The 27,615-nt window shown below is 49.9% G+C and overlaps 2 protein-coding genes across 4 annotated transcripts in view; one reads left to right on the top strand and one right to left on the bottom strand.

Annotated features, from left to right (window-relative positions):
* NKTR (natural killer cell triggering receptor) overlaps positions 1 to 3,678 on the bottom strand; it is a 34,780-nt gene extending 31,102 nt beyond the window's left edge. Inside the window, exon 1 of one of the 2 annotated variants that reach the window (XM_077304010.1) lies at positions 3,477 to 3,678. The gene's annotated coding sequence lies outside the window, so the exon portion shown is untranslated. The remainder of the gene's footprint in view (positions 1 to 3,476) is intronic. The other variant, XM_077304011.1, reaches the window with a different exon arrangement.
* Positions 3,679 to 8,550: 4,872 nt separating this feature from the next.
* SEC22C (SEC22 homolog C, vesicle trafficking protein) lies at positions 8,551 to 24,569 on the top strand. Of its 2 annotated transcripts, none has more exons than XM_077303008.1 (7): positions 8,551 to 8,699; positions 11,512 to 11,718; positions 14,427 to 14,590; positions 14,890 to 15,069; positions 16,263 to 16,381; positions 17,164 to 17,229; positions 19,543 to 24,569. In XM_077303008.1, exons 2-7 carry the CDS (start codon positions 11,537 to 11,539, stop codon positions 19,741 to 19,743), a joined length of 912 nt encoding a protein of 303 aa, XP_077159123.1. In that variant the 5' UTR covers positions 8,551 to 8,699; positions 11,512 to 11,536; the 3' UTR covers positions 19,744 to 24,569. The 2 variants fall into 2 exon arrangements, with proteins under 2 accessions (XP_077159123.1, XP_077159122.1); XM_077303007.1 differs by having other exon boundaries at positions 19,566 to 24,569.
* The last annotated feature ends 3,046 nt before the right edge of the window (positions 24,570 to 27,615 follow it).

Here is a 27,615-nt window from a genome sequence, read left to right on the forward strand (position 1 = left end):
ACTCAGTGCTTACCGGCAGGAACAGCAACAACCGACATCCTGAACATGACACCTGGGGATGAAGCTGTAGGCAAGGAAAGGTAGCCCCTGCTCATTTTCTCCAGAAAGGACTGCCGCTTCACCCCTATACAAAGCTCCTTGGCCCACCCATGTTAAAACCGTGTACCGTGGGGTACCAAGCACCTTGTCCTGAGCCAGACAGCCCTAGCTAGCCTGATCAGGTCAGATCTTGGGAACTAAGAGAGTAGGCAATGGTTAGGAGACCACCAAGGACATCCAGGGGTCACTACAAGCAGGCAGCAATGGAAAGGCACCTCTGTTTTCTTTTGCCTTGAAAACCCTACAGTTCACCACCACCATGGTCCTAAGATGCTTGTGGATTCTGAAAGGACTGGAAGTGCAGCAGTGATTCTTGGCTGTTTTTAGGGGCTTAGTCCTTGTGTTGGACTTATTTGAGCAGGGTGGCTGTTTCAGGCTGAACCTTTGTCCTTAAGGTGCCACAAGAACCCTCTTCATCTGAGACTCACCACAGCTTTGTATTTACTTACCAGTCATCTTGTGGGGCATTTTAAGCAGAAAAGTAGGATATAAATCCTAGAAGAAACGGATCCCACACTCTCCCTCCCTCCCTTTATTTGCCAAGGGGAAAAAGTGAATAATTTTGCCACCAAGACGAAATTGACAGAGGACATTTATTTATTTGCTTCAGCCTTTCTTGTAGAGTTTCAATGCAAAGTCATGAATCAAGGAGTTTTGTGTTTCCTTATCAAACAAGGGTTATTCTTTAAAGAGGAAGGAAGAGATGCTGGCCTTATCTAGCTCTCCATTGACTGGGAATATGTACAGACAGTTGCCTAATCCAGCCATATTCTGCTCTTTTTGTTTATGGTATGTTGAAAGCACAATTGTGGTTGAGGGGATTCAGCATCACTCATACACATCTGATAAAATTACATTCTTAATCTTTATTTATTACAAACAGACAGTTGCTTTGGGTATCAGAAAGTTTCATTATCTTAGCTCACTGTACCTAACAGTAAACTGGTTGGCTCCTGTTCATGCAACAGTGACACTCAGAGATAAATTCAGGTGGGTAGCCGTGCTGGTCTGATGCAACACAACAACATTTGATTCCAGGGTAAGGATGGGCACGGACCTGAAAATTCTAGTTTGGGGTGGCACCTGAACTGAACAAGAATTTTCCCAAATCAAACCGGCAGCCATTTTACCCATATTTCACTCCCCCCCCCCGCCACAAATTAGAGGAAAGGGAGCAAAACCAATGAGTTTCATGGCGCACAACCATTTAAACCTATCAGCTGATGCGAGGACCTCCTAGGCTGTTAGGTTTAAATGGTTGGCTGCCATTTCAGCCTAACACCGGAAACAAAACCGACTGCTGAAATGGTTCACAGACATTTCAGCTAAACAGCAAGGCAGGCACTACAAACTGGGCCAAACATGGGCCTAATTTTGGCTTGTGAACCAGTTTATACCCATACCTAGTCCAGTGGCACCTTTAAGATCAACAAAGGTTAATTCTGGGTATAAGCTTATAGATATGAAAGCTTATATGTGCCACTGGACTCAAATTCTACTCGGAGATGAGACAGGGATTTCTATCTACTCGGGGGACTCTCCAGTTATACAACATATCACTTTTTCAATCAACCCAAGGGGGGAAGGGGATCTCAAGCAGCCAGATAATAACTAAGCATGTTCCATGAATCATAGCCCATTTAAAGCAGTTAAAAGTTAGTTAAAGAAGAAGCGGGATTGCAGAAGAGAAACCAGCCTGCTGAAGCATCCTGAAAGGGAAGATTCTGGAGTGGCTCTGAAGGACTTGTGGTTTGTATAATAGCAAGCAACTATTCCTTAGCCTTTTCTCCAAATCTGTAAAGATGAGGATGACAGGGTAAATGACAAAACACACTAAAGCATTTCATTCCACAGGAATAATTGTTAAGTCCGCGGCTGTTGGAACTACCAGGAATCCCATGGCATCTTTAAAGGCTGACAATATCACTGAAGTTTTCTTAGGAAAGTAACACTGATTGGCAATAGAACAGCTAAATTTGAGTCTAGTCACATCTTAGAAACTAAGATTAAAGTAGGAAGTTCCCTGCTTGAGTCCACTGGCACCTTTAAGGCCAACAAAATTTTATTCTCGGTTAAAGCTTTGGCATCCATACACACTTCTTCAGACACATTGATTCAGGTGGGCAGCCATGTTGGTCGGAAGCAGCAGAACAAAGTTGGGAGTCCATAGGCAACTTTAAGATTGACAACATTTTATTCGGGGTATAAGCTTTCATGCGCACGCACACGTCTTCAGATACATTCAAACATACTTCCTCCAGCCTTACATATAGGGAGAGAGGTGATATAGAACAAAGTTTGAGTCCACTGGCACCTTTAAGACCAACACTGATTAATTATGAGTATAAGCATTTCTGTGCATGCACACTTCTTCAGATACACTGATTCAATCGGGCAGCCCTTTAAGTGGCATGTTTAAGAACAACAAAGTTTAATACTAGGTTTAAGTTTTAATGCACAAGCAAACTTTCAGATCCACTGATTCACTCAGAATTAAACCTTGTTAGTCTTAAAGGTGCCACTGGACTCAAAACTTTGTTCTATAGCTTCAGACCAACACAGCTGCCCACTTGAATCTACAAAGTTCCCTGGCACAGCAGGCCTCAGAACAAAAACAAAAAAAACGTGCGATGTTTGGTGAGTCACTGCTTGCTTCTTTAGGTAAGTACGGGAAGTCAAACCGAGAATCCTTATGGGGGAGTTTGCAAAGCAAAAGAAGAAAGACTCAAGGTAGAAGATTAATTATATCATGAGTCTTTTAAGTGTAAATATGCTACTGTGGAGGCAGGTTCATGATAGAGAACATTTCATCTTCTCCTCCCCCCCAGTAACTTGCTCCAGTTTGAATCCTGCCCAGAGAAATGGTAAGCTAGATTCAAGTTCTGTAGTATATTACAGAACAAAAAGATTTTTGGGAGGTATACGCTTTCGAAGATCACCCCCCCAAAACAAACAAACAAACCAAACAAACAAACAGTTATTCTTCTCTAAGCCTGACCTACCTAAGAGTGTTAACTGAGAAAAAAACCTGGCAGGGGGCAGAAGAGCCCTGCTCGGTTCTTCCTTGCAGGAAGGCTCAAAATGTTCTCGATGGGCAGATACGGTCTAATTACTCTAAAGGTACAAGATTCGTTTTGTCTGAGCAATTTTAGTAGCGCGGCTCTGTGTTCAAATCCTGCGTATCCACGCAGGTCAATGCAGGGTCAGCCGATGGGCTCCGACGGGCTAGAACGCCGAAAAGCGCGCATGCGCATGCCAGGCGCGGCACACAAACCCAAGGGCGGGGCGGGAACTCTGGCCCCGCCCCTTCCCCTCGGAAGGCTTAATTCCCCCTCCCCCCAGCCACGTATCCAACCGACGGAGCGCTGTCCCCTCACCTGGCGGTGGCGGCGCTTCCTTTTCGCCGCTCCCTCGTCAGGCTCTCCCCACCCCGTCAGGAGCAGCAGCAAGAGCGCCCAAGCGAAGCCGCCGAGCCCGGAGCGCCATTAACGGACTTCCACTGAGGGGGATGGTGAGGCGGGACGCCAACAGCGCGCTCAGCCACGCCCACCTCGCGCCAGCTCCCTCGCTGGCAAGGGCGCGCGCGCGCGCTGTCCCTCATCTCCTTCCCTGGCTTGTTATTGGGCTGTCGGCTGCGGAGTTCCGCCCACCTCGCCATCCTCGCCCTCGCGCGCGCTGTCCTTCATCTCCTTCGCTGGCTTGTCATTGGGCCGCTGGCTGCGGAGCTCCGCCCGCCTCGCGTCTTTCCCCTCGCGCGCTTGTGCTTCTCGGTCGCTCGCTCCTCATTGGGCCCGTTGGTCTCCTATTCTTAGTCTTCGCCGCGCGAGCGCGCCCTTCTCTTTCGCCTTCGGGGTTATGAGGGAGTCGGCCGGCCACGCCCCTTATCGTTTTCAACCTTGGAAAAGGAGGGCGGGGGGAGGGCAGGCGGGCAGAAAGAACAGCCAGGCACTCCCCCCCTCCCGCTCAGGCGGGCACGCGCACGAAAGGCTCAATCTCGGCCGCCCGCTGAGGAGGGAAATTAACGCGTTAAAAAAAATAAAAAACCGCTGTCGCGTGGGGATCTCGCGAGATCTGTGTGCCCGGGACCTCCCGCGCTTATTTCTTGTGATGTGGCGTTTTGAAGGAAATAGTTTAAAAACATTAAATAAAAAATTAAATAAAAATTAGTCAGATACTCTTTTTCATGCATGGAGGTAGACACTATCTGTGGGAAAGCGCTGTGATACACCCATGCCCGCCAAAACATGCTCGAGGCTGCTGCTCTCTAAACATGTGCAGAGTGTTTTCATTTTTGTTGTACTTTTCCTCAAGGGGCTCCTGATCTCTTACTCTTGGTTGCTGCTGCAGACAGATGAACACAGCCACCCATCTAGTTCTACTTGCCTTGTTTTTTCAAACGAGCTGTTGTGGGGTTTTCAGCCTGGAAGTGTCTTTCCTGTCCCTGGGTTGTGTTTGTTATCAAGTCCATTAGGAAGCATGTTTTTCTGTGTCTGGGTGTTCATTAGCAAGCCCATTAGGAAGTGCATTTCCTGTGTCTGGAGTTCATTAGCAAGTCAATTAGGAAGTGTTTTTCCTGGGTGGAGTTAATTGCCGAGGCTTACTTCTAAAGAGTTACTGGCGAAACATCCAGGATGAAAACTATGAGACTATGGCCACACAGTTGGTGGGCTCCAGCCATGAAAGCCTTCAACAATGGCCATATTTATTTATTCCTCTAGCTGTATCCCTGTTTTCAAATGGGAAATTCCAAGTAGGACGTGACTGTTCCACAAATATAATGGAATATAACACTGGGCACGCTGCTCTAACCCGGAGGGGGAGAAAGAGATGGGGTGATGTCCGAGAGGGAAAGTGCAAGGTGGAGACAAAGGCGATATTTGTCTTGCAAACTGGTTCCTTTAAACCGGGCAATCAAGAAAAGGCAAATACAATATACTCCTAAGCAGCCATGACGGGTTTTGCCCATGAAGACAAGCATTTAATTATGAAGCTTTTTACTGCTAAGCAAACAGACGGAAAGAGGACAATGCTTCCAGGCAGTTCCTGATTAAATGTCCTGACACGGTGATGAGGGCTTAAAAGTTCCTGGCCGGCTCTCGAGGAAGGGACGCCGATGGCTTGGGGCACTGCTCGTGACAACTGGAAGCATTCATCTCCAACGCTGACTTTGGTTCCGATCCAAATAGCTATTGTGTGCTTGTAGGGTTTCCTGGTTCCCCCCTAGCCTCCAGCAGGGGATGAGGGAGTAGGCTTGCTAGATCCAGACTGGGAAACTCCTAGAGATTTGGAGTTTGAACCTAGGGAGACCAGGTCCCTCAGTGGGGGTAACAAAGCTATGAAGCCCCCTCCAAAGCATCCATTTTATTTAGGGGAACTGATCTCTGTAGTCTGGGGATGAGCTATAATTTCGGGGGATCCGCAGGTCCCAGAACATGTTTGCAAAACATTGGTATCTTTTTAAAAGGAGAAGAAAAAACATTCTTATTGTGCGGGTACCAATCCTTTCCTTCAAATGTGCATAATTTCTTTTTCCTCCCAGGAAATCCAAATGTTACCCATTCAGACAGCACTTTTATTGCAATTTTGTTTCCAGCCAGTACTTCCATTGATGTAGGGACAAAGTCAGCGTGGGGGCGGTGGGAGCCCCTACTGGACAGTGCCTGTTACGTCCAACGTAATTCTGCTCCAGAGTGGTATAGTGGTTAAAGAGCAGCAGATTCTAATCTGGAGAATCGGGTTTGATTCCCCACTCCACCTGTATATGCAGCCAACTGGGTGACTTTGACCTAGTCATAGTTATCAGCCTCACAGAGCAGTTCTTTCAGAGCTCTCTCGACCCCACCTATTACACAGGGTGTCTGTTATGGGGAGAGGAAGAGAAAAGTGTTTATAAGCTGCTTTGAGACTCCTTAAGGGCACCAAAAACCACGAACAATCTGATTCCAATGCTTGTGGATCAACTGTCAAGAAACAGACTTATCGTAACTAATGAAAAGCTACATTGAAGAGCTCTGCTTTGTAGGCCCTGTGAAACATCGGTAAGTCCCATAAGGCTTGCGTGCTAAGTGTCTGACAGCTGGTTCTCACCAGGATGGGGCCACCAAAAAGGAGTCCCTTGTCCTGGCAGAGGCCACAAGCAGCTTGTAGGTAGAAGAATGTAAAGTTCCAAAAGCACCCACCAATTTTCGATGGGGGGGGGGAAGTGGCGCTCTGCCAGGGATGAAATTCCTAGACCGCTTAGGAGTTGAGGTTCCCCCCTTCTTGCCCTGGTCATTTTCCACCCTGTTCTTTGCACATGCAAAATCTACAAAAGATGGAGTTATGAGGAAGTGCTGTAACCAGAGCGGGACGGCGGTCGGTTTTATGGAGCGAAATTTCAGTGCGTCCTGCTACGAGCCAAGCCACTAGAGATAAGGCCTCCATGTGCTTCCAGTACTCCAGATAAGCGGCCTAAATTGCTGGCTCTGATTGCTGCTGTGCTTCATTCGGATGGGCAAGGATTAAGGTCATGAAGTATTGCCCGGTGAAAGTCAAAAGCAATGATCCCGTAAGCCAAGAAAAGAGATAAACAAGGCCCGCTCTGAATGAATGCTTTCACAGACACGTTGCCGAAGAGCCACTTTGAGAGCCAAGAGTGTTGCCGCTCACTTTTAATGGCTGCATTGTTGGTGCAAAGACAAAAGCGGCCTGTTGACTTTAAAAGCACGTGCGTCATTCCCTCTGGCCGAGCCAATGGGTGAACACCAGGCAAAACAACCCCACACGTACGTGGCACACGTTCAGTGGCAGCTCCAGGTGTTCTGTAGTCTGCGTTGGCGTTTTCGCTTGGACAGAGGTTGCATACGAAAAAAAACAAGCGTCCCACAGGAAAGACCAGAACAGGATTCTCCAACGTGGTGCCCTTGGATACCCCGACCTTACCCAGTGCCCACCGAAAGTGGATGGGATAACAAGGGGCGTCTGCCCAGCAGGACTTCTGCTTGGCCCCTGGAGATCTGATTGGTTGGACAGAGATTTAAAAATGTTACTTTGGCAGCAGCTACCACCCTATCCCAAGGCTCTTCATAGCGCGAGCCATTTTGTGGCTGGCTTCACCTCTTGCAGTGGCCGTTCTGTGACTGTGTCAAGATTCCAAAGGTGCCCACAGGTCTTGTACCAAAACCCCTGGCATTATTTTGCCACCACAGACAGCTGTCTCCTTGCCAGTGTCATGGTGGTAAGATAGGTAACAGTAAGACTTAGCAGAAGGGTCCTGAACATGGTGCTCGCAGGTGCCCGTGCCTGCCAGCATCTCCCCTGGCACCTACCAGGCGCTTCAGGAAGCGGGTGGGATGAGGTGGAGTCTCAGCCAAGCAGGGTTTCTGGCAGACACCGGAGACTTGATTGGCTGGACAGATATTTGAAAATGTCGCTTTGGTGGCACAAGGATCGTCACTAGGTGCCCGAAGGTGAGTCTCAGCAGCCATTTTGTTGCTGGCTCTGCCTCCTGCCGCAGCCGTTTTGTGGTTGGGCCTCCCAAACTACGTCAGGATTCCAATGGCGACCGTAGGCTCAAAATCTTTGGGGACCCCTGATCTGACATCATGCCTTGCACAAAACTATTTGACATATTACCCCAACCTTGCCAGATGCCGTACTTGGCAGGGGGGACGTTCTGGTGGAAAAAGTCCTGCCAGAGCAAAAAGAGTTCTGCAGGGCTGGCAAAAGTTCATGTTATTAGTGTTATCCTGTTGGGGTTATTGTACTGTTGCTGTTGTCACATGTGTTCCTCATGTTATATGTATCCGTTTCCTGTTTTCTGTAAACCGCCCTGAGCCTTCGGGGGAGGGCGGTATATAAATATAAATAAATAAATAAAATAAAAGGGACCCAGACCTAGTTCTGCTGCTTCAGACCAACACGGTAATCCCCCCCCCCCCCAAATCAGTGTATCAGCAGACGTGTGCATGCACATGGAAGCCTGGAACCAGAATTCAAGTGGGTTGGGCTTCAAGGTGCCCCTGGGCTCAGACTTGGTCCTGCTGCTTCAGGCCAACACGACGACCCTCCTCCTGAATCCATAAAAATGGAGTCCAATGGAACCTTTAAGACCAACAAAGGTTTATTCAAGGCGTGAGCCTTGAGACGTGCATGCACCCAAAAAAGCTGCTGCCCAGAGTTAAACTTTACTGCACTCAGACTTGGCGCTCTAATTCAGGAGTAGTCAACCTGTGGTCCTCCAGATGTTCATGGACTACAGTTCCCATGAGCCCCTGCCAGCGAATGCTGGCAGGGGCTCATGGGAACTGTAGTCCACGGACATTTGGAGGACCACAGGTTGACTACCCCTTCACCCTCCGCGAGCCGAGGCAAGCTTTCGCTTTTAACCCGGACGTCGCGGCGCGCGGACGACAGTGACTGCGCCCCCTTGAGCCGAACGGCCTTCCCCGCACGCCCGGCCGACTGGCGACGCTCCTTCCCGCCGGTTCTATGGCGCCGGGCGCCGCTCCGGCCGCCGCGGGCTCTGTGGGCGGAAGTGGGCGGGTTTGTTGTGGTGGAGGCCGCTTCCTCCGCCGCCTGCCCGGTCGCTGGACGGCGAGGCCCGCGGGAGGCAGGACGACGTGAGAGCCGGGCGCGCGGGGGTTGGGTGGGGTGGGTGGAAAGGGGCGGGGCTATGCAGATTAGGTGGTGGGTGGGGGGTCAGGCTGTTTGGGGGTCGCGGTTGCCAACTGGCCTGGAGGAGATCATGCTTTTAAACAATTATGAGCTCCTTTAAAATAAATAAATAAATAAAACCCCGAATGGGATTCTGAATGCGGGGGGTGCAAAAGGTGAGGGGGGCGGGGATGCCAGCTGGCCTGGAGAAGAGAAGCCCGGGCCTTGGTTAATTAGCTTAAAAGCACCCCCCCCATACCCCCAACATTGAGGTCACAAAGTCTGAGTCCAGCAGCACCGCTGAAAGCAACCACAGTTTCCTTTTGGGTAAAGGTTCCTTTGTGCACACACCCTTCTTCAGATGTAAGCTTCCGTGTGCACACGCGCGTCAGGCATAAGCTTTTGTGAGCACACACTTCTTCAGATATTGGCTTTTGTGTGCATGCATACGACTTCAGGTACAAGCCTTTGTGTGCATGCATGCACACTATTTCAGATATACGTTTTTGCGCACCCACACACTTGAGATATAAGCTTGATGGTCCATCAGGGCTTCCACTGTAGGCCTGCTGGAACAGCTGCCTTTGGGCTGTCTCTTGCATTGCTGGAAGCAGTGGCCTGCAGAAGGTCCCAGGTTCAATCCCCAGCGTCTCCAGTTAAAAGCACCAGGCAGGAGGTGAAGTGCAAGACCTCTGTCTGCCTAAGACTCAGGAGAGCCATTGCCAGAGTGGAACAAAGTTTGCGTTCAGGGGCACCCTTAAGAAGAACAAAGTTTTATACAAGCTGTGAGCATTCATGTGCATGCAAACTTTTTCAGACATTGAAACGGAAATCACCAGACTACAAATATAAGAGGAGAGTATATTAGCAGATCTAGGGTATTCGTTCAATGAGACCCCCATGATGACCATCAGCTGTCCTCTTTAATGTTTGGTGTAATTCCTTCAGGTGGCTGGGCACCTTGCTCTGGAGCAGGGGTAGTCAAACTGCGGCCCTCCAGATGTCCATGGACTACAATTCCCAGGAGCTCCTGCCAGCGAATGCTGGCAGGGGCTCATGGGAATTGTAGTCCATGGGCATCTGGAGGGCCGCAGTTTGACTACCCCTGCTCTGGAGCAACAGAACAAAGTTCGACTCTGGCAGCACCTTGAAGACTAATGGAGTTTAATTTTGGGTCAAAGCTTTCGTGTGCACGCACACCTTTTCAGAGACATTGATTCCGGTAGGTCACTGTGTCGGCCTGCAGCATCAGAACAAAGCATGGATCCAGTCGCCAACGAAGTTTTAATTCTGGGTTGTAAGCTTTTGTGTGCATACGAAAACTTCTATTCAGCATTAAGCTTCGTTGGTCTCACAGGTGCTGCTGGATTCAGACTTTGTTCTAGGGTGATTCTGCTTGTCATGTGTCACTTGGGGGAGAGAGACAGGGCTTAGGGCTTGTTGGCTCCTGGTGTCGAGTTACAGCGCCTTTCCCTGCTCTCCAAAGATAACAAGGCCAAGGGAGGCCTTCCAGTTGGAAGTCAGGTTCCCAGACGTTGAAGCAATCTTGTCCTGCCCAAAGTTCAAGTTGCTGGGAATCAGCCAAGGCAGGGTCAGCAATCTGACGTTTTCCAGCCTTTTGGCTGCGGAGGAACCCTGAAATATTATTCAGGCCTCAAGGAACCCTGGAAGTAGTGATGTGCCTCTTCCGAGAAGTGGGCGCAGAAATAAGATGTGGGAGCCAGCCAATCAATCGATCAATGGATCAATCAATCAGTCAATCAGTCAATCAGTTGATCATTTGCTGCTTTTTCATTGTGGAGAAAGAGACTTAGCCTGTAAAGCAACCGGGGAAGTGGGCTCCAGGGACATCTAGTGATGTCAGCGGCCATCCAAACTCCTGGGAGAGGCCCCGTAACCCTTGGGGAGCTCTCGCATAGCGTTTCCCAGGGATCCCCAGAACCTTGGTTGGAAATTCCTGCCTTACAACCCCACGTCCCTGGGAAATGAGGCATCTCAGGTTGCCCCTGAATATCCTCCAAAATTTGTAGACCTCACCCCCATCGAAGCCACATAGTCTCAGTTAAGAGTCTTTCTTCCAAAAGGAATGAAGGTTTAAACTACTTGCAGAACAGCCCTGACTAGATATCAGGGACAAAATATTCACAGAGTAATTTAGCAGTGGAATGGGCTGCCGAAGGAGGTGGCAGTCTTCAGGCAATGGCTGGACAGATCCTTCTCCTAGATGCTTGAGGCTGATCCTGCACTGAGCAGGGCGTGGGACTAGATGGCCCGCATTGCCATGATCCTTTTCCCCCAGGAAAAATGTTGTAGATTTTCTGGATGAAACATGTGGTTTCTAATGTTGAGGGTGGAAGGGCTGTGGTACAGTGGTAGAGCATTGGCTTGGCACGCAGAAGGTCTTGGGTTCAATCCCCAGCATCTCCAGTTAAAAGGAACAAGGAGGAGGTGATGTGAGAGACTTCAGTGGCTCAGTGACAGACTGTCTGCTTGGCCTGCAGAAGGTTTCGGGTTCAATCCCCGGCATCTCCGGTTCAAAAGGGCCAGGTGATGTAAAACAGGGGTAGTCAACCTGTGGTCCTCCAGATGTCCATGGACTACAATTCGCATGAGCCCCTGCCAGCGTTTGCTGGCAGGGGCTCATGGGAATTGTAGTCCATGGACATCTGGAGGGCCACAGGTTGACTACCCCTGGTGTAAAAGACCTCTCCTTGAGATTCCATCTGCTTCAGCAGGAGGCCACTCCGTGTGTGTTCACTTGTGCGTGTTTCTTTCCAGGCGCTCCCCATGAGTTCTGCGGAGGATGTCCATGATTCTCTTTGCCTGCGTGGTGCGGGTGAGAGACGGGCTTCCTCTCTCTGCCTCCACGGACTTCCACCTCGACCAGGACTTCCTGGAATGCCGGAAGAGGCTCAAGGCCCTGTCGTCCGTCCTGACACGGTATCCGGAGCGGGGGACGGCCAAAGAACGTGACCTCAGCATACAGTAAGCAACCTTGCGGTGGCGAGAAATGTCAGTGCTCCTTAAAATAGCCTGAAGCAGCAGGCAGTGGAGCACCCCTGGTCCTTCTTCCGCAATGCTGTCTCTCGATAAGATAAAATCCGAAGGGGAAGCCTGTGAAAGAGTCAAGGGTGATGGGGGCCATGCGTTGATGGAGGTTGTCCCTTGTTTTGACAAGCCTTTTTTAAAGAATCACACACACCTTTCGTGAGAGCTGTGCACATAAAACTCTGCACGTCACCAAAGAAAAGTCAACGCTAAACAAAGTAATTCTGGATTCTGTAACAGGAAAGCCTGCATTCTGTAAACAAACCGGGATATTTGCAAGGATCTGATTATTTTGTATAGCTTTAATTTATTTCTTTACATCTTTTCTGTGACACCCTTCTACGCAAATGGTTTTCCCCAAGGCGATGAACGTAAAGCAATTCATTTACTATGACGTGAATATACATTCGTTTAATAATAACTAATAAACACATAGGAAGAGCCCTGCTGGGTCAGACCAGGGAGGGTCCATCCAGTCCAGCCTCCTGTCTCACCCAGGGGCCAGCCAGTCCCTCTGGAGGGCCAACAATGGGGCAGAGGGGCCAAGGCCATCTCCATATAAGAACACCAGAAGAGCTCTGCTGGATCGGACCAGTGCTCTGTCCAGTCCAGCATCCTGATTCACACAGTGTGGCCAACCAGCTCCTCTGGATGGCCAACAGCAGCGAAAAGACCTCAGCCTCTACGCTTGTCATAGTCGCTCCAGGAGAACTGTTTGGTCACTGCATGAGGCGGGATGCTGGTCTAATTGGACTGTTGGTCTCATCCAACAGGGTTATTCAGATATTCTAGTGAGACGAACTGATCGTCGCCTACGTGAGACGGGATGCTGGACTAGATGGACCCTCGCTGATCTGATCCGGCAGGGCTCTTTTTAGGCTCTTACCAGGGGAAGACCTGATGGGTGATCTACAAGCCTTGGCAGGCAGTTAGAACTTGAGGAGGCTTTGTGGAAAGATCCTGTCCTCCTCCTCTTTCGATGTTATAATTGTTCCATCTGGATGTTTTCAGAGACCTCTTTGCACTTGTGAGCCCGGGACTTGTGTTTTGGTTTCAACGTTATGTAAAGCTGTTGGACTGCCATATTCTTGACGTTTCCCTCTGTTTTCTCGCTGGGCCACTTCCTGAGCCTGTGTGAGCCTAAGCACACATCAGGAGATGCGGTTTGGGCAGATGACAATGGACCCACAGTCTCGTTCTGGAAAGCAGCCTGCGTGTTGATTAAGAAGCATTAAAAATGACAAGAGAGTCAAGAGAGGCATAATTTCTGCACAGGCCCTAACTCTGCATTTTGCATGGCCATGTCCAGGTTCCTGTAACGTCAAGGGTTTAGGGCAAAAGATTGAATTAGATCCTTCGCATCCCCTCTCCTTCCACTATTCTGTCCCACTGTTTTACGTGGGTAATTTAAAAAATATTCCCACTAGGGTTCCAGCCCATATGTGGACAAGGACCCTGCTTATCTGCGGGACTGCCTATCCCCTTATGCCCCCCACAGGGCCCTGTGCTCTGCGGGTATGAATTTTCTGGCTGTCCTGGACCCCCGGGACATTTGTCCGGCCTCGACCAGGCCCTTTTTGAACCTGGCCCCAACCTGGTGGAATGAGCTCCCGGAAGAGCTATGGGCCCTGGCGGAACTGTCAGCTTTCCGCAGGGACTGTAAGACAGCTCTTCCACCAAGCATATGGCTAAGGCCATGATGGGTCCCAGAGTCTCCATTGATGGATGACCTTCGCATGGGTAAATCAGGACCCTAGCTCCCAATGAGAAAGAGCTCTTGGCCCCCCATAGTTGGACAAAGGGAGAGGGTGGGGGGTTAGAACTCTGTATCACCATCTTTATATTTTATTTACTTATTTTATTTTTATATTTATATACCGCTGCATTCCATTCGGACTTGCGGCGGTTCACAATAAAACGATAAAAATCAGTATAACCCCATTAAAGCCCATTAAAATTAACATTAACACTAAGCATTAATGCCCGTTGTTTAATGTTAATCTTAACGGGTTTTTAATGGGGTTCTACTGGTTTTTATCGTTTGATTGTGAACCCGCCCTGAGTTTGAATGGAACGTGGCGGTATATAAATATGGAGGGAAAAGTTTATTCCAAACAAAATCATAGAATCATAGAGTTGGAAGGGGCCACACAGGCCAACTAGTCCAAAATGATTTTCTCAAAGTACACAGAATGATCAATCACAGGGGCTTATGATGAAGAAGTTTTCAGGAAATTGGAAACTGCGTAGGGGAGGAGAAGGCCGGGGAAGTTGCGCTGAGGAATGTTTTCCCCCATCTCAACAATGCGCCTGCTCATTCTTCGAGGGTCGTCCAATGAGAAGAGCACACAATTCTCTGGGGAAGGGTTGTCTTTTAAAATGTAATATTCATTTCATAGACAGCCCCTCTCTGCAAGGAGAGAGAGGTGGAAACACCGCCTCCTATAGGGACATATCGAAAATCAGTAGATTCATGTTTTGATATTTTTGTTTAGTAAAGCCTTCTGTGATGCTGCAGCAATACTTTTTGACTTCCTCTCGTATATAAAATCTATTCAAAATACAGACCCGCCCCTCCCCGCGCCAGTTCTCCTGGGCGTCCTGCTTGGTGCTCACAACGGATTTTGGCTTCTTTTCATTCCCAGCTTCCATTCTTGCGGGGAAGTGGCCTGCATGGGCATCTGTGCCAGCCGTTTCCCAGCCGTCATGGCGTTTTGCTTTCTGGAAGAGCTGCAGTGGGAATTCGCCACAGCCTACGACACCACGAGCGTAGGCCTCGCTTCCCGGCCGTACGCTTTCCTGGAATTCGGTGAGTGGCTGCTGGGGTCTCCCTGTTGTGCTGCCCCCCCCCTTTCCCTCTTTTCTCTTAGGAGCTGGCCCAGAAGACTGATTTGACTTGTAACACACTGGACGCCACAGATCCAGCCCGCTCGGTGTGGGATTACTTTCTGGCACAAAGAACTTTTGGACGGATCCAAGAGGACGCTTCATTGCACTGGGAGAGAGCATCGCCCTGAGTAGAATGGATCTGCAGCACCTGACTGTGCAGCCCCTTGGCTTAATATGGAATAAGTGCTAAATCAGCATTGCTGGCTTCCTCCCTTGCAGACAACGTCATCCAGAAAGTCAAGAGCCGCTTCAATTACACCAGCTGCGCCCCAACGAAGCTCAACTTTGATAAAATCCAGGAAGAGCTACGGCTGCGTCCTCCCATGCAGGTGAAGCTGGAAGAGGCGGAGCTGGCGAATGGGATGATGAATGGGCATGCAGAGCTCCCCCTAGAGTCCGGTAAGTGCCATTGGACCCTGTGCGTTGGACTGGGACCCGAGTTCAAATCCCCCTCTGTCATGAAACTCACTGAAGTATAGGGTTGGCAGTTCCAGGTTTGGAAATACCTGGAAGTTTTGACGGTGGAGTCTGGGAAGGGTTAGGGGGAAGGGAAGATCTTCATTAGAATAGAGTCTGCCTCCAGAGCAGCCGTGGTCGTCTGAGGGATCAATGGTAATGCTGGGAGGCCCCCAGCATGCACCTGGAGGTTGGCCTCCCTGCAGGATGAGCTTTAGCCGCTGCTCTCTTTCCAGATAGCCTCCCTCGGAGGGTCGTTGAGAAGAAAAAGCAATGACAGAGAACCGTGAACACCTCTGTGAGAATCCTGTAGGAAGAGGGGGAGAACATTGAAAATCAAAAAATACCTTCAGATAAATTAACACAGCAAGATGAATTAAATAAATCGAGTTTAAGTCTTAAAATTAGTTAGGTTAGATCAGGGGTAGTCAAACGGCGGCCCTCCAGATGTCCATGAACTACAATTCCCAGGAGCCCCTGCCAGCGAACGCTGGCAGGGGCTCCTGGGAATTGTAGTCCATGGACATCTGGAGGGCCGCAGTTTGACTACCCCTGGGTTAGATTAAACTCTTCATCATAGTTAAAAGTCTTGGGCGGGAGTGGGTGGGCGTGGAGACGGGATGGGAACTCAGTTGGAGTTCAGGCAGATTTCTTCAAGATGGTTTCCTATTTGGGGTTCAGACAGGAAGGACGACATTTTGTCGGTGTCAATTTCCTGGCCTGAACCGTCGGCCTGGCAGAATGACTCTGTCTTGCAGGCCCTCCGGAATTGTTTAATCTCATGGGACAGAGTGCTCCTCCAGGCCAGGGCTAAGGCTGAAAAACAAACACATGAAAAATAATGCTACAGGAAACCCCCGTGTTGACAATTGTCAGGGAGTGTAGAGTTTGAGAGCGGCAGCTTCTAATTTGGCCAGCTGGGTTTCATTCCCACTCCCCCACAGGCAGCCAGGTGGGTGACCTTGGGCTAGTCGCAGTCCTGTTTAGAGCTGTCCTCACAGAGCAGTCCTGCCAGAACTCTCCCAGCCCCACCTGCCTCACAGGTCTTGTGGGGAGAGGCAGGGAAGGCAGGGTATAAAAAACTAGCTCTTCTTCCTTATTTTATCCCCCCCCCTTTTTTTCCAACGGACCCAAAGCCTCCACGTATAGGATGGAACCCGTGTCTCCGGTGGGCATCTTGTCTCTCGTCCTCAACATCATGTGCGGGGCACTGAATCTCATTCGAGGCGTTCACCTCGCGGAGTACTCCTTCCAGGTAACTCAAGAGGTGACTTGATGGGCAAGTGTGCTACTTGGGTGGAACCACCCAGGTGCCGGGTGCTCAGTTCCACGTTCATCTCATGATCAGTGTCATGCAAAGAGGAGTCCGCTTTGCCAGGTCGGCTGCAGTAGACGGTGGTGGAACTCTTCCTGTCACTCTTAACAGCAGGGGTAGTCAAACTGCGGCCCTCCAGATGTCCATGGACTACAATTCCCATGAGCCCCTGCCAGCGAATGCTGGCAGGGGCTCATGGGAATTGTAGTCCATGGACATCTGGAGGGCCACATAGCCAACATGGTGGTGTAGTTAAAGAGTGCCGGACTCTAATCTGTAGAAGTTTGATTCCCCGCTCCTCCACATGCAGCCAGCTGGGTGACCTTGGTCCAGTTACAGTTCTTTTAGAGCTCCGTTAGCCCCACCTACCTCATGGAGTGTCCCCTTGTGGGGGGACAAGGGAAGGGGATTTTAAGCCGCTTTGGGACTCCGGGTAGAGGACAGTGGGATATAAAAACCAACTGCTTCCTCTCCTTTTTCTGTTTCCCTTCCACCTTCATCCCAGTTAGTCTGGCTTGAGGCATGCTTTCCAGCTGGGTGTGGATTCAAACTCAGGGCCCACAAATTTCAATCTGACACTTGAAGCACTACCCTAGTCCACTGTTCATTCTCCTGCCCGTGTGACCGAGAGGTGACGGGCAGGCAAGCTGGCAAACAATATTTTTTAAATTTCCTTGTGTACGAAAACGCATTGATTTGATCTCCAAATTATCCCCCAACAGGAAGATCGCAAAGGAATGGGAAACGTAATTGCCTTCCTCGTACCTTTCGTAGCTTGCTTCTTATTGGTAAGTGACCTGCCTGCTTTCGCGATACTTTGGCAGCACATTTGGCTTATTCCTGTTTTAATATAGAAAGAACTGCAGCATGCCAGCCTGGTGTGCTAGCTAAGAGTCCCGGACAAGCATCTGGGAAACCCCAGGTTCAAGTCCCCACTCTTCCCATGGCAGCTTACTGGGTGACCTCAAGCCCATCACACCCCTTCAGCCTATCCTACCTCGCCAGGTTGTTGTGAGGAGAACCGGAAACCAGGGATTATTTTACCCTAGCTGGGTCGTGTGGTCATAATTTAGCTCACATTGTGGTTTGCCTTTGCAATGGCCTCTTTCGTCACCTTCTCTCCAGCTAGGAACTTTAGAGAGCCAGTTTGGTGTCGTGGTTAGGAGTGCGGACTTCTAATTCTGCATGCCAGGTTCGATTCTGCGCACCCCCACATGCAGCCAGCTGGGTGACCTTGGGCTCGCCATGGCACTGATAAAACTGTTCTGACCGGGCAGTGATATCAACGCTCTTTCAGCCTCACCCACCCCACAGGGTGTCTGTTCTGGGGAGAGGAATGGGAAGGCGACTGTAAGCCGCTTTGAGCCTCCTTCGGGTAAGGAAAAGCGGCATATAAGAACCAACTCTTCTTCTCCAGTAATATCAGGGCTCTCTCAGCCTCACCCACCTCACAGGGTGTCTGTTGTGGGGAGAGGAAAGGGAAGGTGACTATAAGCCGCTTTGAGACTCCTTTGGGTAGGGAAAAGCGGCATATAAGAACCAACTCTTCTTCTCCAGTAATATCAGGGCTCTCTCAGCCTCACCCACCTCACAGGGTGTCTGTTGTGGGGAGAGGAAGGGGAAGGCGATGGTAAGTCGCTTTGAGCCTCCTTCGGGTAGGGAAGAGTGGCATATAAGAACCAACTCTTCTTCTTCTCCAGTAATATCAGGGCTCTCTCAGCCTCACCCACCTCACAGGGTGTCTGTTGTGGGGAGAGGAAGGGGAAGGCGATGGTAAGTCGCTTTGAGCCTCCTTCGGGTAGGGAAGAGTGGCATATAAGAACCAACTCTTCTTCTTCTTCTCAAGTGAGTAGACAAGAGCAGGAGTCCAGTGGCCCCTTAAAGGCAGCCAAAATGTGCAACAGGGCTGGAGCTTCATGAATCACTGCTCACTTCTTCAGAGTATCAGATGCTCCCCTCTTCCCCAGGAAACCCCCTCCCACAAAGAAGCTGCCAGCCGACTACTCCAGAAGGAGATAGCACTGATTGCACTAGTACGCGTTAAAGTTTTAATGTTTTGTATCGAGATAAGGTTTTAATTTTACTTATGCCACTGAATTTATACTTGTGACTCCTGTTGTACATCGCCCTGAGCCGCTCTGGGAGGTGGTATATAACTTAAATTAATAAAGAAACGCTCCCCCCCAACCACAAATTTGTTAGCCTTTAAGCCAGCCCTTCTCAACTTTTTGAAATATTTTTCAGGCATAGAGAACCCCTAGAAGTGGTGCGATCAGGCAGAATATGGTTGGGAAGCAGAGCTGTGGACACGCCTCCCTGGGGCCCCTCCCCTTCCCATCATTGGCCATTTAGGGAGGGTGTGTGGGTTGACATGACCATACATGGCCCTCTCACCCAATAAATGATAAAAAAACTAAAATATATAGATATTAAATATTAATTAACACCCATCCACTCAGGAAAAGAGCAGGAGTCCAGTGGCCCCTTAAAGGTAGCCAAAATGTGCAACAGGGGAGGAGCCTTGTGAATCTTTAAGTATTTGAAAGGTTGGAGGAGGGCAGGATGCTGTTTCTGTTGGCTGCAGAGGAGAGGACACGCAGTAATGGGTTTAAACTTCAAGTACAACGATATAGGCTAGATATCAGGAAAAAGTTTTTCACAGTCAGAGTAGTTCAGCAGTGGAATAGGCTGCCTAAGGAGGTGGTGAGCTCCCACTCACTGGAAGTCTTCAAGCAAAGGTTGGATATACACTTTTCTTGGATGCTTTAGGATGCTTAGGGCTGATCCTGCGTTGAGCAGGGGGTTGGACTAGATGGCCTCTATGGCCCCTTCCAACTCTATGATTCTGTGATTCTATGAAACCCTTCCAGGGCCATCAAGAAAGCCTGCTTTGAGATCCTCCTGGACTTTGGCTCTTTTCTACCACTTTGGCTGTTTGTTATTCATGGACCAAACCTGACAATTTGGGTCTGGGGAGGGGCGGGAGCACATTCTGCAGGAGCGGAAGCGCCCTAAAGCTCTTGTGTTCCGTTAACGGGCGTCCAGCCTTTCCCTCCGGTGTGCCGCTCACCACCTCTCTGGTGCTCTCGTCTTTCTTACAGTGTTACCTTTACCTGTTCTACAGTTCAGCGCGGCGGGTCAAGGTCTTTGTGCTTTTCGTCGCCGTGTGCGCGTGCAACTTCTACTTGCACGGACTGAGGAACGTCTGGCAGATCCTTTTCCACGTCGGCGTGGCCTCACTGTCGGCGCATCAGATCCTCACTCGGCAGGTCAGAGAGAAGCAGCCGGACTGCGGAGTATGAAAGCCAGCGAGGAATGCCAACTGTTTTTAAAAACTTGGGGGAGGAATGACTTTTCATACTGTTGGGCATTCGCCTCGGAAGCAGGGGGGGATTCTTTTCTAAAAGGCCGTGGTTCTCTTTCTTGAGAGGGGGTTTTCTAGCATCAAGCGGTCATGATTTCGTAGGGGGAAAGGGACCGGAAGGTAGGGTTGCTCCTCCCGAGGCAGGATCCTCCATGCACCAATTTGTTGTGGGCTAATTTGTGCAATTCAGAGGACGGTCCGGAAGCTCAGGTGATCTGGGCACGCAAATGCTTCTAAACGGCGTGCGACCGTCTCTCGAGGGCATCCGGTGAAGCTGACGGGCAGTAGGTTCCGGACGGACAACAGGAGATGCTGCTTTTACCCAGGGACCGATTAGCTGCAGGAGGACGTCGTGATAACCACAGGAACAGATGGCTTCAAAGGGGGATCGGAGAGATTCAGGGAGGATCTGTTGGTCAATGGTGGCTCCACATTTAGAGGCACGAAACCTCTGAATCCCAGAGCCAGGAGGCAACATCAAGGGAGAAGGTCTTGGGCTCTCTGCCAGAGGAGTTGGCTGGCCGCTGCATGGTGCTGGACTAGATGGACCCCTGCTCTGACCCAGCAGGGCTCTTCTGAAGTTCTTATCAGGGAAGTCCTCGGCCTATACACCCTGTTGCTGGCTGGCTGGAGCAACGGGTTGGTCACTGAGATGGGAAGCTAGACTGGATGGATCACTGGTCTGATCCAGCAGGGCTGTTCTTCTGTTCTTCTCGGGAAGGCCGCAGCCTTCATGCCCTGTTGTTGACCATCCAGAGGAACTGGCTGGCCGCTGTGTGAGGCAGGAGGCTGGTCTAGCTGGACCACTGGTCTGATCGAGCAGGGTTCTCGTTACGTTCTCACATCCTGGAACAGGCCCTGAATGAAGAGCTAGCTTAAAAGAACCGACCATCCTGGATGACATCTGCCCATTTAGCCTCAGTAGACGACAGCGGAAGACAGAAAGAAGCCTCATTGACAGTTGTGACGTGAGCTCAGCAAACGGGGGCCAATTGGGTCATGCCTCAGCTTACCTGAAGCTGCACCCCAGGGTGTCAGGCCAAAAGGGCTGGTCTTCCTGCGCCGTCTGCGGAAAACGAGGGCTTCGTTGCACCAAAAGTCGGTGTCGATCCTTCGCAAGGACTCTGCCGCATTGGCCACTCCCATCCACCGTCTAGAATTGCAGAGGTCACCACCAAAGGTCCGACCAGGTCTTCGCAGTCTCCTTGGAGCACCCCGAGGGCCACCCCACACATCCTGCACAACTGCAAAGCGCTTCATGGACTTCAGCCTGCAGATGAGGATTGTGCGTTCAAATCCTTCCCACCCCCATCAAAAGTGCCCCCCCGCGAGTAGAAAGCTAGGAGATCTGGCGAAGAGCCTATAGCACAGCTCTCTCCTTAAATGGCAGGCAGGGTTCGGGTTCTTTTGACTTGAATTTTGGGTGCAAGACATTCAAAGCAGTGGAGCCCCCTTTCTGGGGGCCGGAGTGGCATGGTCCAGCAAGATCTAGATCAGGGGTAGTCAAACTGCAGCCCTCCAGATGTCCATGGACTACAATTCCCAGGAGCCCCTGCCAGTGAACGCTGGCAGGGGCTCATGGGAATTGTAGTCCAAGGATATCTGGAGGGCCGCAGTTTGACTACCCCTGATCTATAGGATGGCACTTCTGCCCGTTGCAGTACTTGAGTCTTTGACCCAGCAGGGAGATTTTCCTGCTCTTGGAATTGCTAATTAGGAAAAGAGTCATGACCCCACCCCCTCCACTCCGTTACTGGAGGGGGTGGAATAACTTCAGCGACATGGCGTTCTACCAGGCCTGTCTGAATCCTCTGCGGGTCAACTCAGAACTGCGTGAAGAAGCTAAAAATGGGGTGGAGCTTTTTGGGGACGGGCACCGATCCAGGAAAGGAAGCCTGCATTGCCCAGTGAGGCTGACGGCTTACCTGAGCCGAAAGGGAGGTGGTATATCAATATAATAAATAATAATAAAGAAATAATATCCAGGCTCCTGCTGTGTAGAACAAGCATTTGGCAAATTGCCTCTAATGGCACAGAGCATCTCTAACCAGCAGAGATGTAGCAGTTTTGATACGCCTGTATGTGTTCATTTGAGTCCAGCAACACCTTAGAGACAGAGGCTTTGCATATAGACATTTTGAGAGCCAGAGCTCTTGCATACGATGAAGGGAGCTTTGACTCTTAAAAGGTCCTTCTCCCCACTCTGTGGGTTTTTTAAGGTGCTACTGGCCTCCGATCGAGGCAGGAAACCGACATGGCTACACTCTGGAATGAGGACGTATTGAGAGCAGCACTGTCTTGATCCCACCCTTCAATCAACAGGTCCCCAGTGTAGCTTGGACATTTTAAATGAGATCCCCCTCCAGCAACCCTAGAAGACATAATGCAGTCAAAACACAGCAATAAGCACCTGAAGTCCAGCATTTAAAAACAATGAAATGCATAATCTCTCAGCGAGCCAGCTGACACCAGCATTTAAAAAAAAATCTCAGAAGGAACTAAAGATCTCAGCAAATCAGTGGAAGGGACTTGAGTGAACACGTAACGTCTTCGCTCAAGACTAAATGCTTAGTAAACTCGGTGGGTGCTAGATGGAAAGGTATCCCGCGATTAGGGTGCCACTTCCAAAATGGCCCTGCTTCTCAAGTGTAGCAGGTAGGAAGGGCCGACATTACAATTGTACAGGCTGCTCTCTAAGTCAGGGGTGATCAAACTGCGGCCCTCCAGATGTCCATGGACTACAATTCCCATGAGCCCCTGCCAGAAAAGCAGGCCAAAAAGGATTGGGAAACCCTGCTAAAAACCTTTTCGCTGATGCACTAGCCTTCTAAGTGCAGGGATGGGTTTTCTTCTTTGTATGTTCGGTATGAGTTTCCGTCTGCAGGGAGGTAGCCCAGAGGTGGGTTAGCGTCTGAATTAAGCCCTTCTCTCACACCTTCAACCTGCACAGGGACCCGCTTCACACCAGTACTGTGACACGGGTGCAAACTCTCACTCAACTTTGGGAAGAACACGTGGTTGGTTACTGTGATTAAAAGCCGTCCTTGTGCTGGCAACCACAGAGGAGAGCAGGTTCTCTGCTGCGCTGACCCACAACCGTTCTGTACTCCGTGTTCTCAATTCCTGAGCATGCGTTTTCAAATATAACTAGAAGCCAAACCTACTTCGGCCTCTGCCGCGTTGTATATTCTGCTTTTTCTAGCCAGCCTTTCATATTTGTCGACCTTTTTGATAATTTTTATGGGAGCCAGTTTGTTACATCCCATGTGTCGTTTTATTTTTTAAAAATTCCTGGCCTTGTGAGGTTCTGTGTGCATAGAGATCGTCCAGATTTATAGAGCTGGGACTTGATACAGCCCCTGCTTCTAGAAAGCTAGCATGTCAGATTTTTCTCCCTGATGGGCTAACTTTTCATAAGCGGGCAACGTTTTACAACAACTTCTTCTCCAGTCAGATGCAAGGCAGACTCGCCTCCAACAATTGGGGGTGGGGGGTGGGGATTCACACTAAATGGAAAGGAAGCCTTGCTGAAATTAGAGGAATCTGGCTTTTCAGAGGGTTAGAATTTGGATTTTTGTTTTGCTTCCACACTTGGCAACTTGGCCCTGTCACTGCTCAAGCAGGTCCCTGTTAGAAGAGCGAATTAGAAGCAGAGATGAAGGGATACCCGGTATGGTGGGTGTACTTTTCAGCCAAGTTGCTGAAGTCATTTTTATTTAAGAGATCTCTGCCCCCAACCTGCAGCCAATATCTGGTTGTCCTTGCCCCGTCTCAGGCCTGTGAAGTTTCTCATTCCCTTACGCATGTGAAACTGAGGCAGAGAGATAGCCCCTTGCCTAAAGCCAGCCCGATAAGGACTTTGCTCCATCCCTTCTAGCCTTCTGCTTTGTCCACTTCTTTATTTTGAAGAGCAAAAATAAAGAATGAGATCAAGAATTTGGAGTTTTCTCATAAAGTCCATGCTTGACTGTCTAACGGGGGGAAATGAGCACTGTTGGAACACACACACAGTGGAAGTTCGGTCTTTGGTTTTGCTGAAAGGGTGAGCCTCCAGAAGAGCTCATCGGATTGAATCCTTTCCCTTGCAAAAGAATTCCCTGCACCGAGAAAGCAAGTACATCAGGGAGAAGGCCAAGTTACAACCCTTCTTACCTTTAGCTTTCTGCGTTGACGGATTTTGCTTTGCACAATGTTCATCCCATACACCCCTGTGGGACCATCCTTCCGCCTCTGCGATTATTATATGTGAGAAACGAAGAGTTGAGACCGATGTCCCATCTTCGGTATGGGGGGCCTTCACTGGCTTCTGCATTGCATTTTGTCTGCAATGGTGAGAAAATGCAGCATTCAACACACAGTGATAAGGTGCCGATTGATACGTGCTTCTCGTTAAAAAAAATTCCATACTGGTTCAAATGTTTGCTAATTCTGAAAATTCTTTCCACTACCTTTCCATATGACTGGCTGATCCAGCTTTCGTCCCAAGCAAAAAGCCAACAAATTTACCAAGAGCAAACAACATAACTTATGGATACCCGAAAGAATAGCAAATTGCCCATCTTTAACAAGAGCCGGTCCCTTTCAGTTTGAAGCCAAAGATGTTTCAGATTCTTTAAAGAGGTACTTTCCCCCCTTCGAAAAAAATGTTTTTGCACTGTATCTAGAAGACTGATCATGTGTCTATGTCTGTAAAGTCAGTTTCTTTTGCATGAATGTATATATGTACATAAATAATGGACAATTAGAATAAATGACATTTTTGTATTTGCTTGTCACATGGCACGCTTAGATTAATTTGGGGTGTGGGGTAGGTTGGCAGCTAGATCAGCTTGGGAGAGCCGGCTTGGTGTAGTGATTAAAAGTTGTGGCCTCTAATCTGGAGAGCTAGGTTAGATTCCCCGCTCCTCCTCCAATATGCAGCCAGCTGGGTGACCTTGGGCTAGATGCAGTTCTCTCAGAGCTCTCTCAGCCCCATCTACCTCACAGGGTGTCTGTTGCAGGGAGAGGAAAGGAAGGTGATTGTAAGCCGCTTGAAGACTCCTGGTAGAGAAAAGCAGTGCATAAAAACCAACTCTTCTAAACCTCTGAATCTAGTCAACGCCAGTGGAAGGGGTAGGAATTAATGCAAACTTGGATATGAATACCGACACCTCTTTTTCATTTGCAAAGAAAGCAGTGGTTTGAAAGAGACTAATTGCCAAGTTGGTTGAAACAATACCATGGACAGGTTCAAGCCACCTTAACCCCCAACGTCCTGCAGGAGAAATCCTTCCCATGCCTGGCTCCCGGTCAGACACCAGGGGGCGCCTGTGCACCAAAGACCATTTCAGAGGAGGACTCTGTTTTTTTCCTTCCGGACATTAATAAGAGATGCTTTGTGTTTTCCCTGCAGGTGGAAGAAACACCAGGAAAACAAGGAAGAGGCTTTGAAGCCTCTTGAATTCATTTTTTTTAAGTCCTGTGCTTTTTCCAAGGCAGTCAGGGTGGGCTGTGAACCTCTCGGTTCCCTTGTTATCCTCACAACGACCCTGGGAAGTAGGTCACGGCAGGAGAGTTTGACCATCGGGTAGGCCTGGGTATGATTGGCTTGGTTGCCCCGCAGTTGGATGGTCGTAGGGATGCCAGCCTCCAGGTGGGACCTGGGGATGCCCTGGAATTGCAGCTCCTCTCCAGACTGCAGAGATCAGTTCCCCTGGAGGAAAGGGCTGCTTGGGAGGGGGGATGCTGGAGCATTATACTCTACTGAGACTCCTCCCAGCCCCAAATCCTGCCCCCTCCTGGCTCCACCCCCAAAGACTCCAGGTATTTCCCAACCCAGACCTGGCAACATTCTCCTCATTCTCCTCTCCTCCATTTTCTCCTCACAACAACCCTGTGAGGTAGATTTGGGTGAGAGTATACACCTTGTTCAGAGAAGGAGTGGCATGGAGGAGTCGGAACGTCCACCGAGAAGCAGGGAGATCCAAACTCAAATACCTGCCTCTTCCCCAAAACATACCAGGAAACTTTGGCCCAACCGTTCTCTCCCAGCCGAGCCTACCTTGCAGGATTGTTGTGAGGATAACATTAGTGCCCCGGCATAAATTGGCGCACTGTTTGCACTTGGATTCTTGGCAGCCGTTCTCCTCTGTCCTTTCTCTAAAGCGTCTCTTCGAAGTCTAGGCCCCCAGCCTTTCTACGTACGCGGGCGTCTCTGAAAATCTGACGCAGTGCAGTAGGCGTAAATGCAACATGGCTGCCCCAAAATGGCTGCCCCCAGAAGCGAAGCCAACCACAAAATGGCTGCTGTCCTGGATGGACAGTGAAGACCCTTGTACTGCAGGGGCAGTTGGTGAGCAAGCAGCATTTTAAAAAGTTTGCACAGCCAGTCGTATTTCCCACGTCCAATCAGAGCCCTTGCAGGGCAAAAGCCCCACCCCCTTTGCATCGGGGAGAATTTGGTTTCTGATATGAAAGAAAGGACCCTGCCGCTAAAAAAAGTGGAGATAGTCACAGTAAGAATTTCCTGAAACAGACAAGAAGAAGGAAGCTGACCAGGGGCAAACAGTTCCCGATGTCTTATGAACTAGCTCGTGCTGGCAGGGGCTCATGGGAATTGTAGTCCATGGACATCGGGAGAGCCACAGTTTGGCCACCCCTGCTGTAGAGTCTTCTTTATCATAACGGAGCCAGAATGAGTTCCGGGTATAACCTCGTTTTCAAAATTATAAGTTTTCCTCGGAGGCTCCAGTGTATCCTTGGCAGCCTTTTACTCATTACTGCCCAGTGAGTCCCAACGACTGATACGCATTCTAAACTCTAGAGCAGGGGTAGTCCACCTGTGGTCCTCCAGATGTCCATGGACTACAATTCCCATGAGCCCCTGCCAGCGAACGCTGGCAGGGGCTCATGGGAATTGTAGTCCATGGACATCTGGAGGACCACAGGTGGACTACCCCTGTTCTAGAGAATCCAGGTGACCGTCGGTTCTGTGCTTACAAAGACGGAGGACCTCGTGCAGCAGTGAGCCTACTCTGGGGAAACGAACCAAGCAAGCAAAATGAGAAATGCTGTTGGGCACCTTTTGAGAGTCTGAATAATCTTCTCCCGCGACTATTTTGGCTTGAACACAGACCGACTTCAGGCTTGGAGAGACAGGAATGTTCATCTTTTCTCACATGCCTTCTTCTCTGTCTTCTTCACTGTCAAGTTTTCCTTTGGTTTCTGCTTTTAGCTCCGTTCCCCCCTTTTTTTGCAGGCCTGGCCTTTAACTCTCCTTGAAGCTCTCACTTCTAATGCGGCCGACGCCACCCTTGCTTCGTCCCAAATTGATCGCTCCTCTCTGGCTCTCATTCGGCTGGGAGGCCTGAATAATTCAGGGCTGAGAAAAGGTGACTCCAAGTCCCCGTGACTTGCAAGATTGTTCATGGCCAAAGGCCCGATCCCGGACATCAGCGAAGGCACCCATCCGGCAACCGGCTTAACGAAACCGCGGCGCGTTCTTCTTCACGCTTGGCCTGAAACGGCCTCTTCCCCCGGCGTGACAATCTGCCCGTCTTCCCCGCACGTTTGAAAGCTGCCAATCCTCAGCTAATATGGCCGGGAGAGGACGGCGGGCAGGCAAGGAGGAATCAATCAACCCGTCAGTCACAGGGTTATGAGCGTCACTTTTAATTGGGGATCCATCACAAGCTCCCAAAACCCGTCCTGTGCTCTAGTTCAAACTCAGACGTAAAGCTGCAAAAGTGCCGGAATAGCTGAGCGGGGTGCCTGTGAAGCTGCCTTATTAAGAATCAAGCCCTTTGTCCGCCAAGATGGGTATTGCCCGCTC

The sequence above is a fragment of the Paroedura picta genome, chromosome 11, assembly GCF_049243985.1.
Source record: "Paroedura picta isolate Pp20150507F chromosome 11, Ppicta_v3.0, whole genome shotgun sequence".
NCBI lineage: Eukaryota > Metazoa > Chordata > Lepidosauria > Squamata > Gekkonidae > Paroedura > Paroedura picta.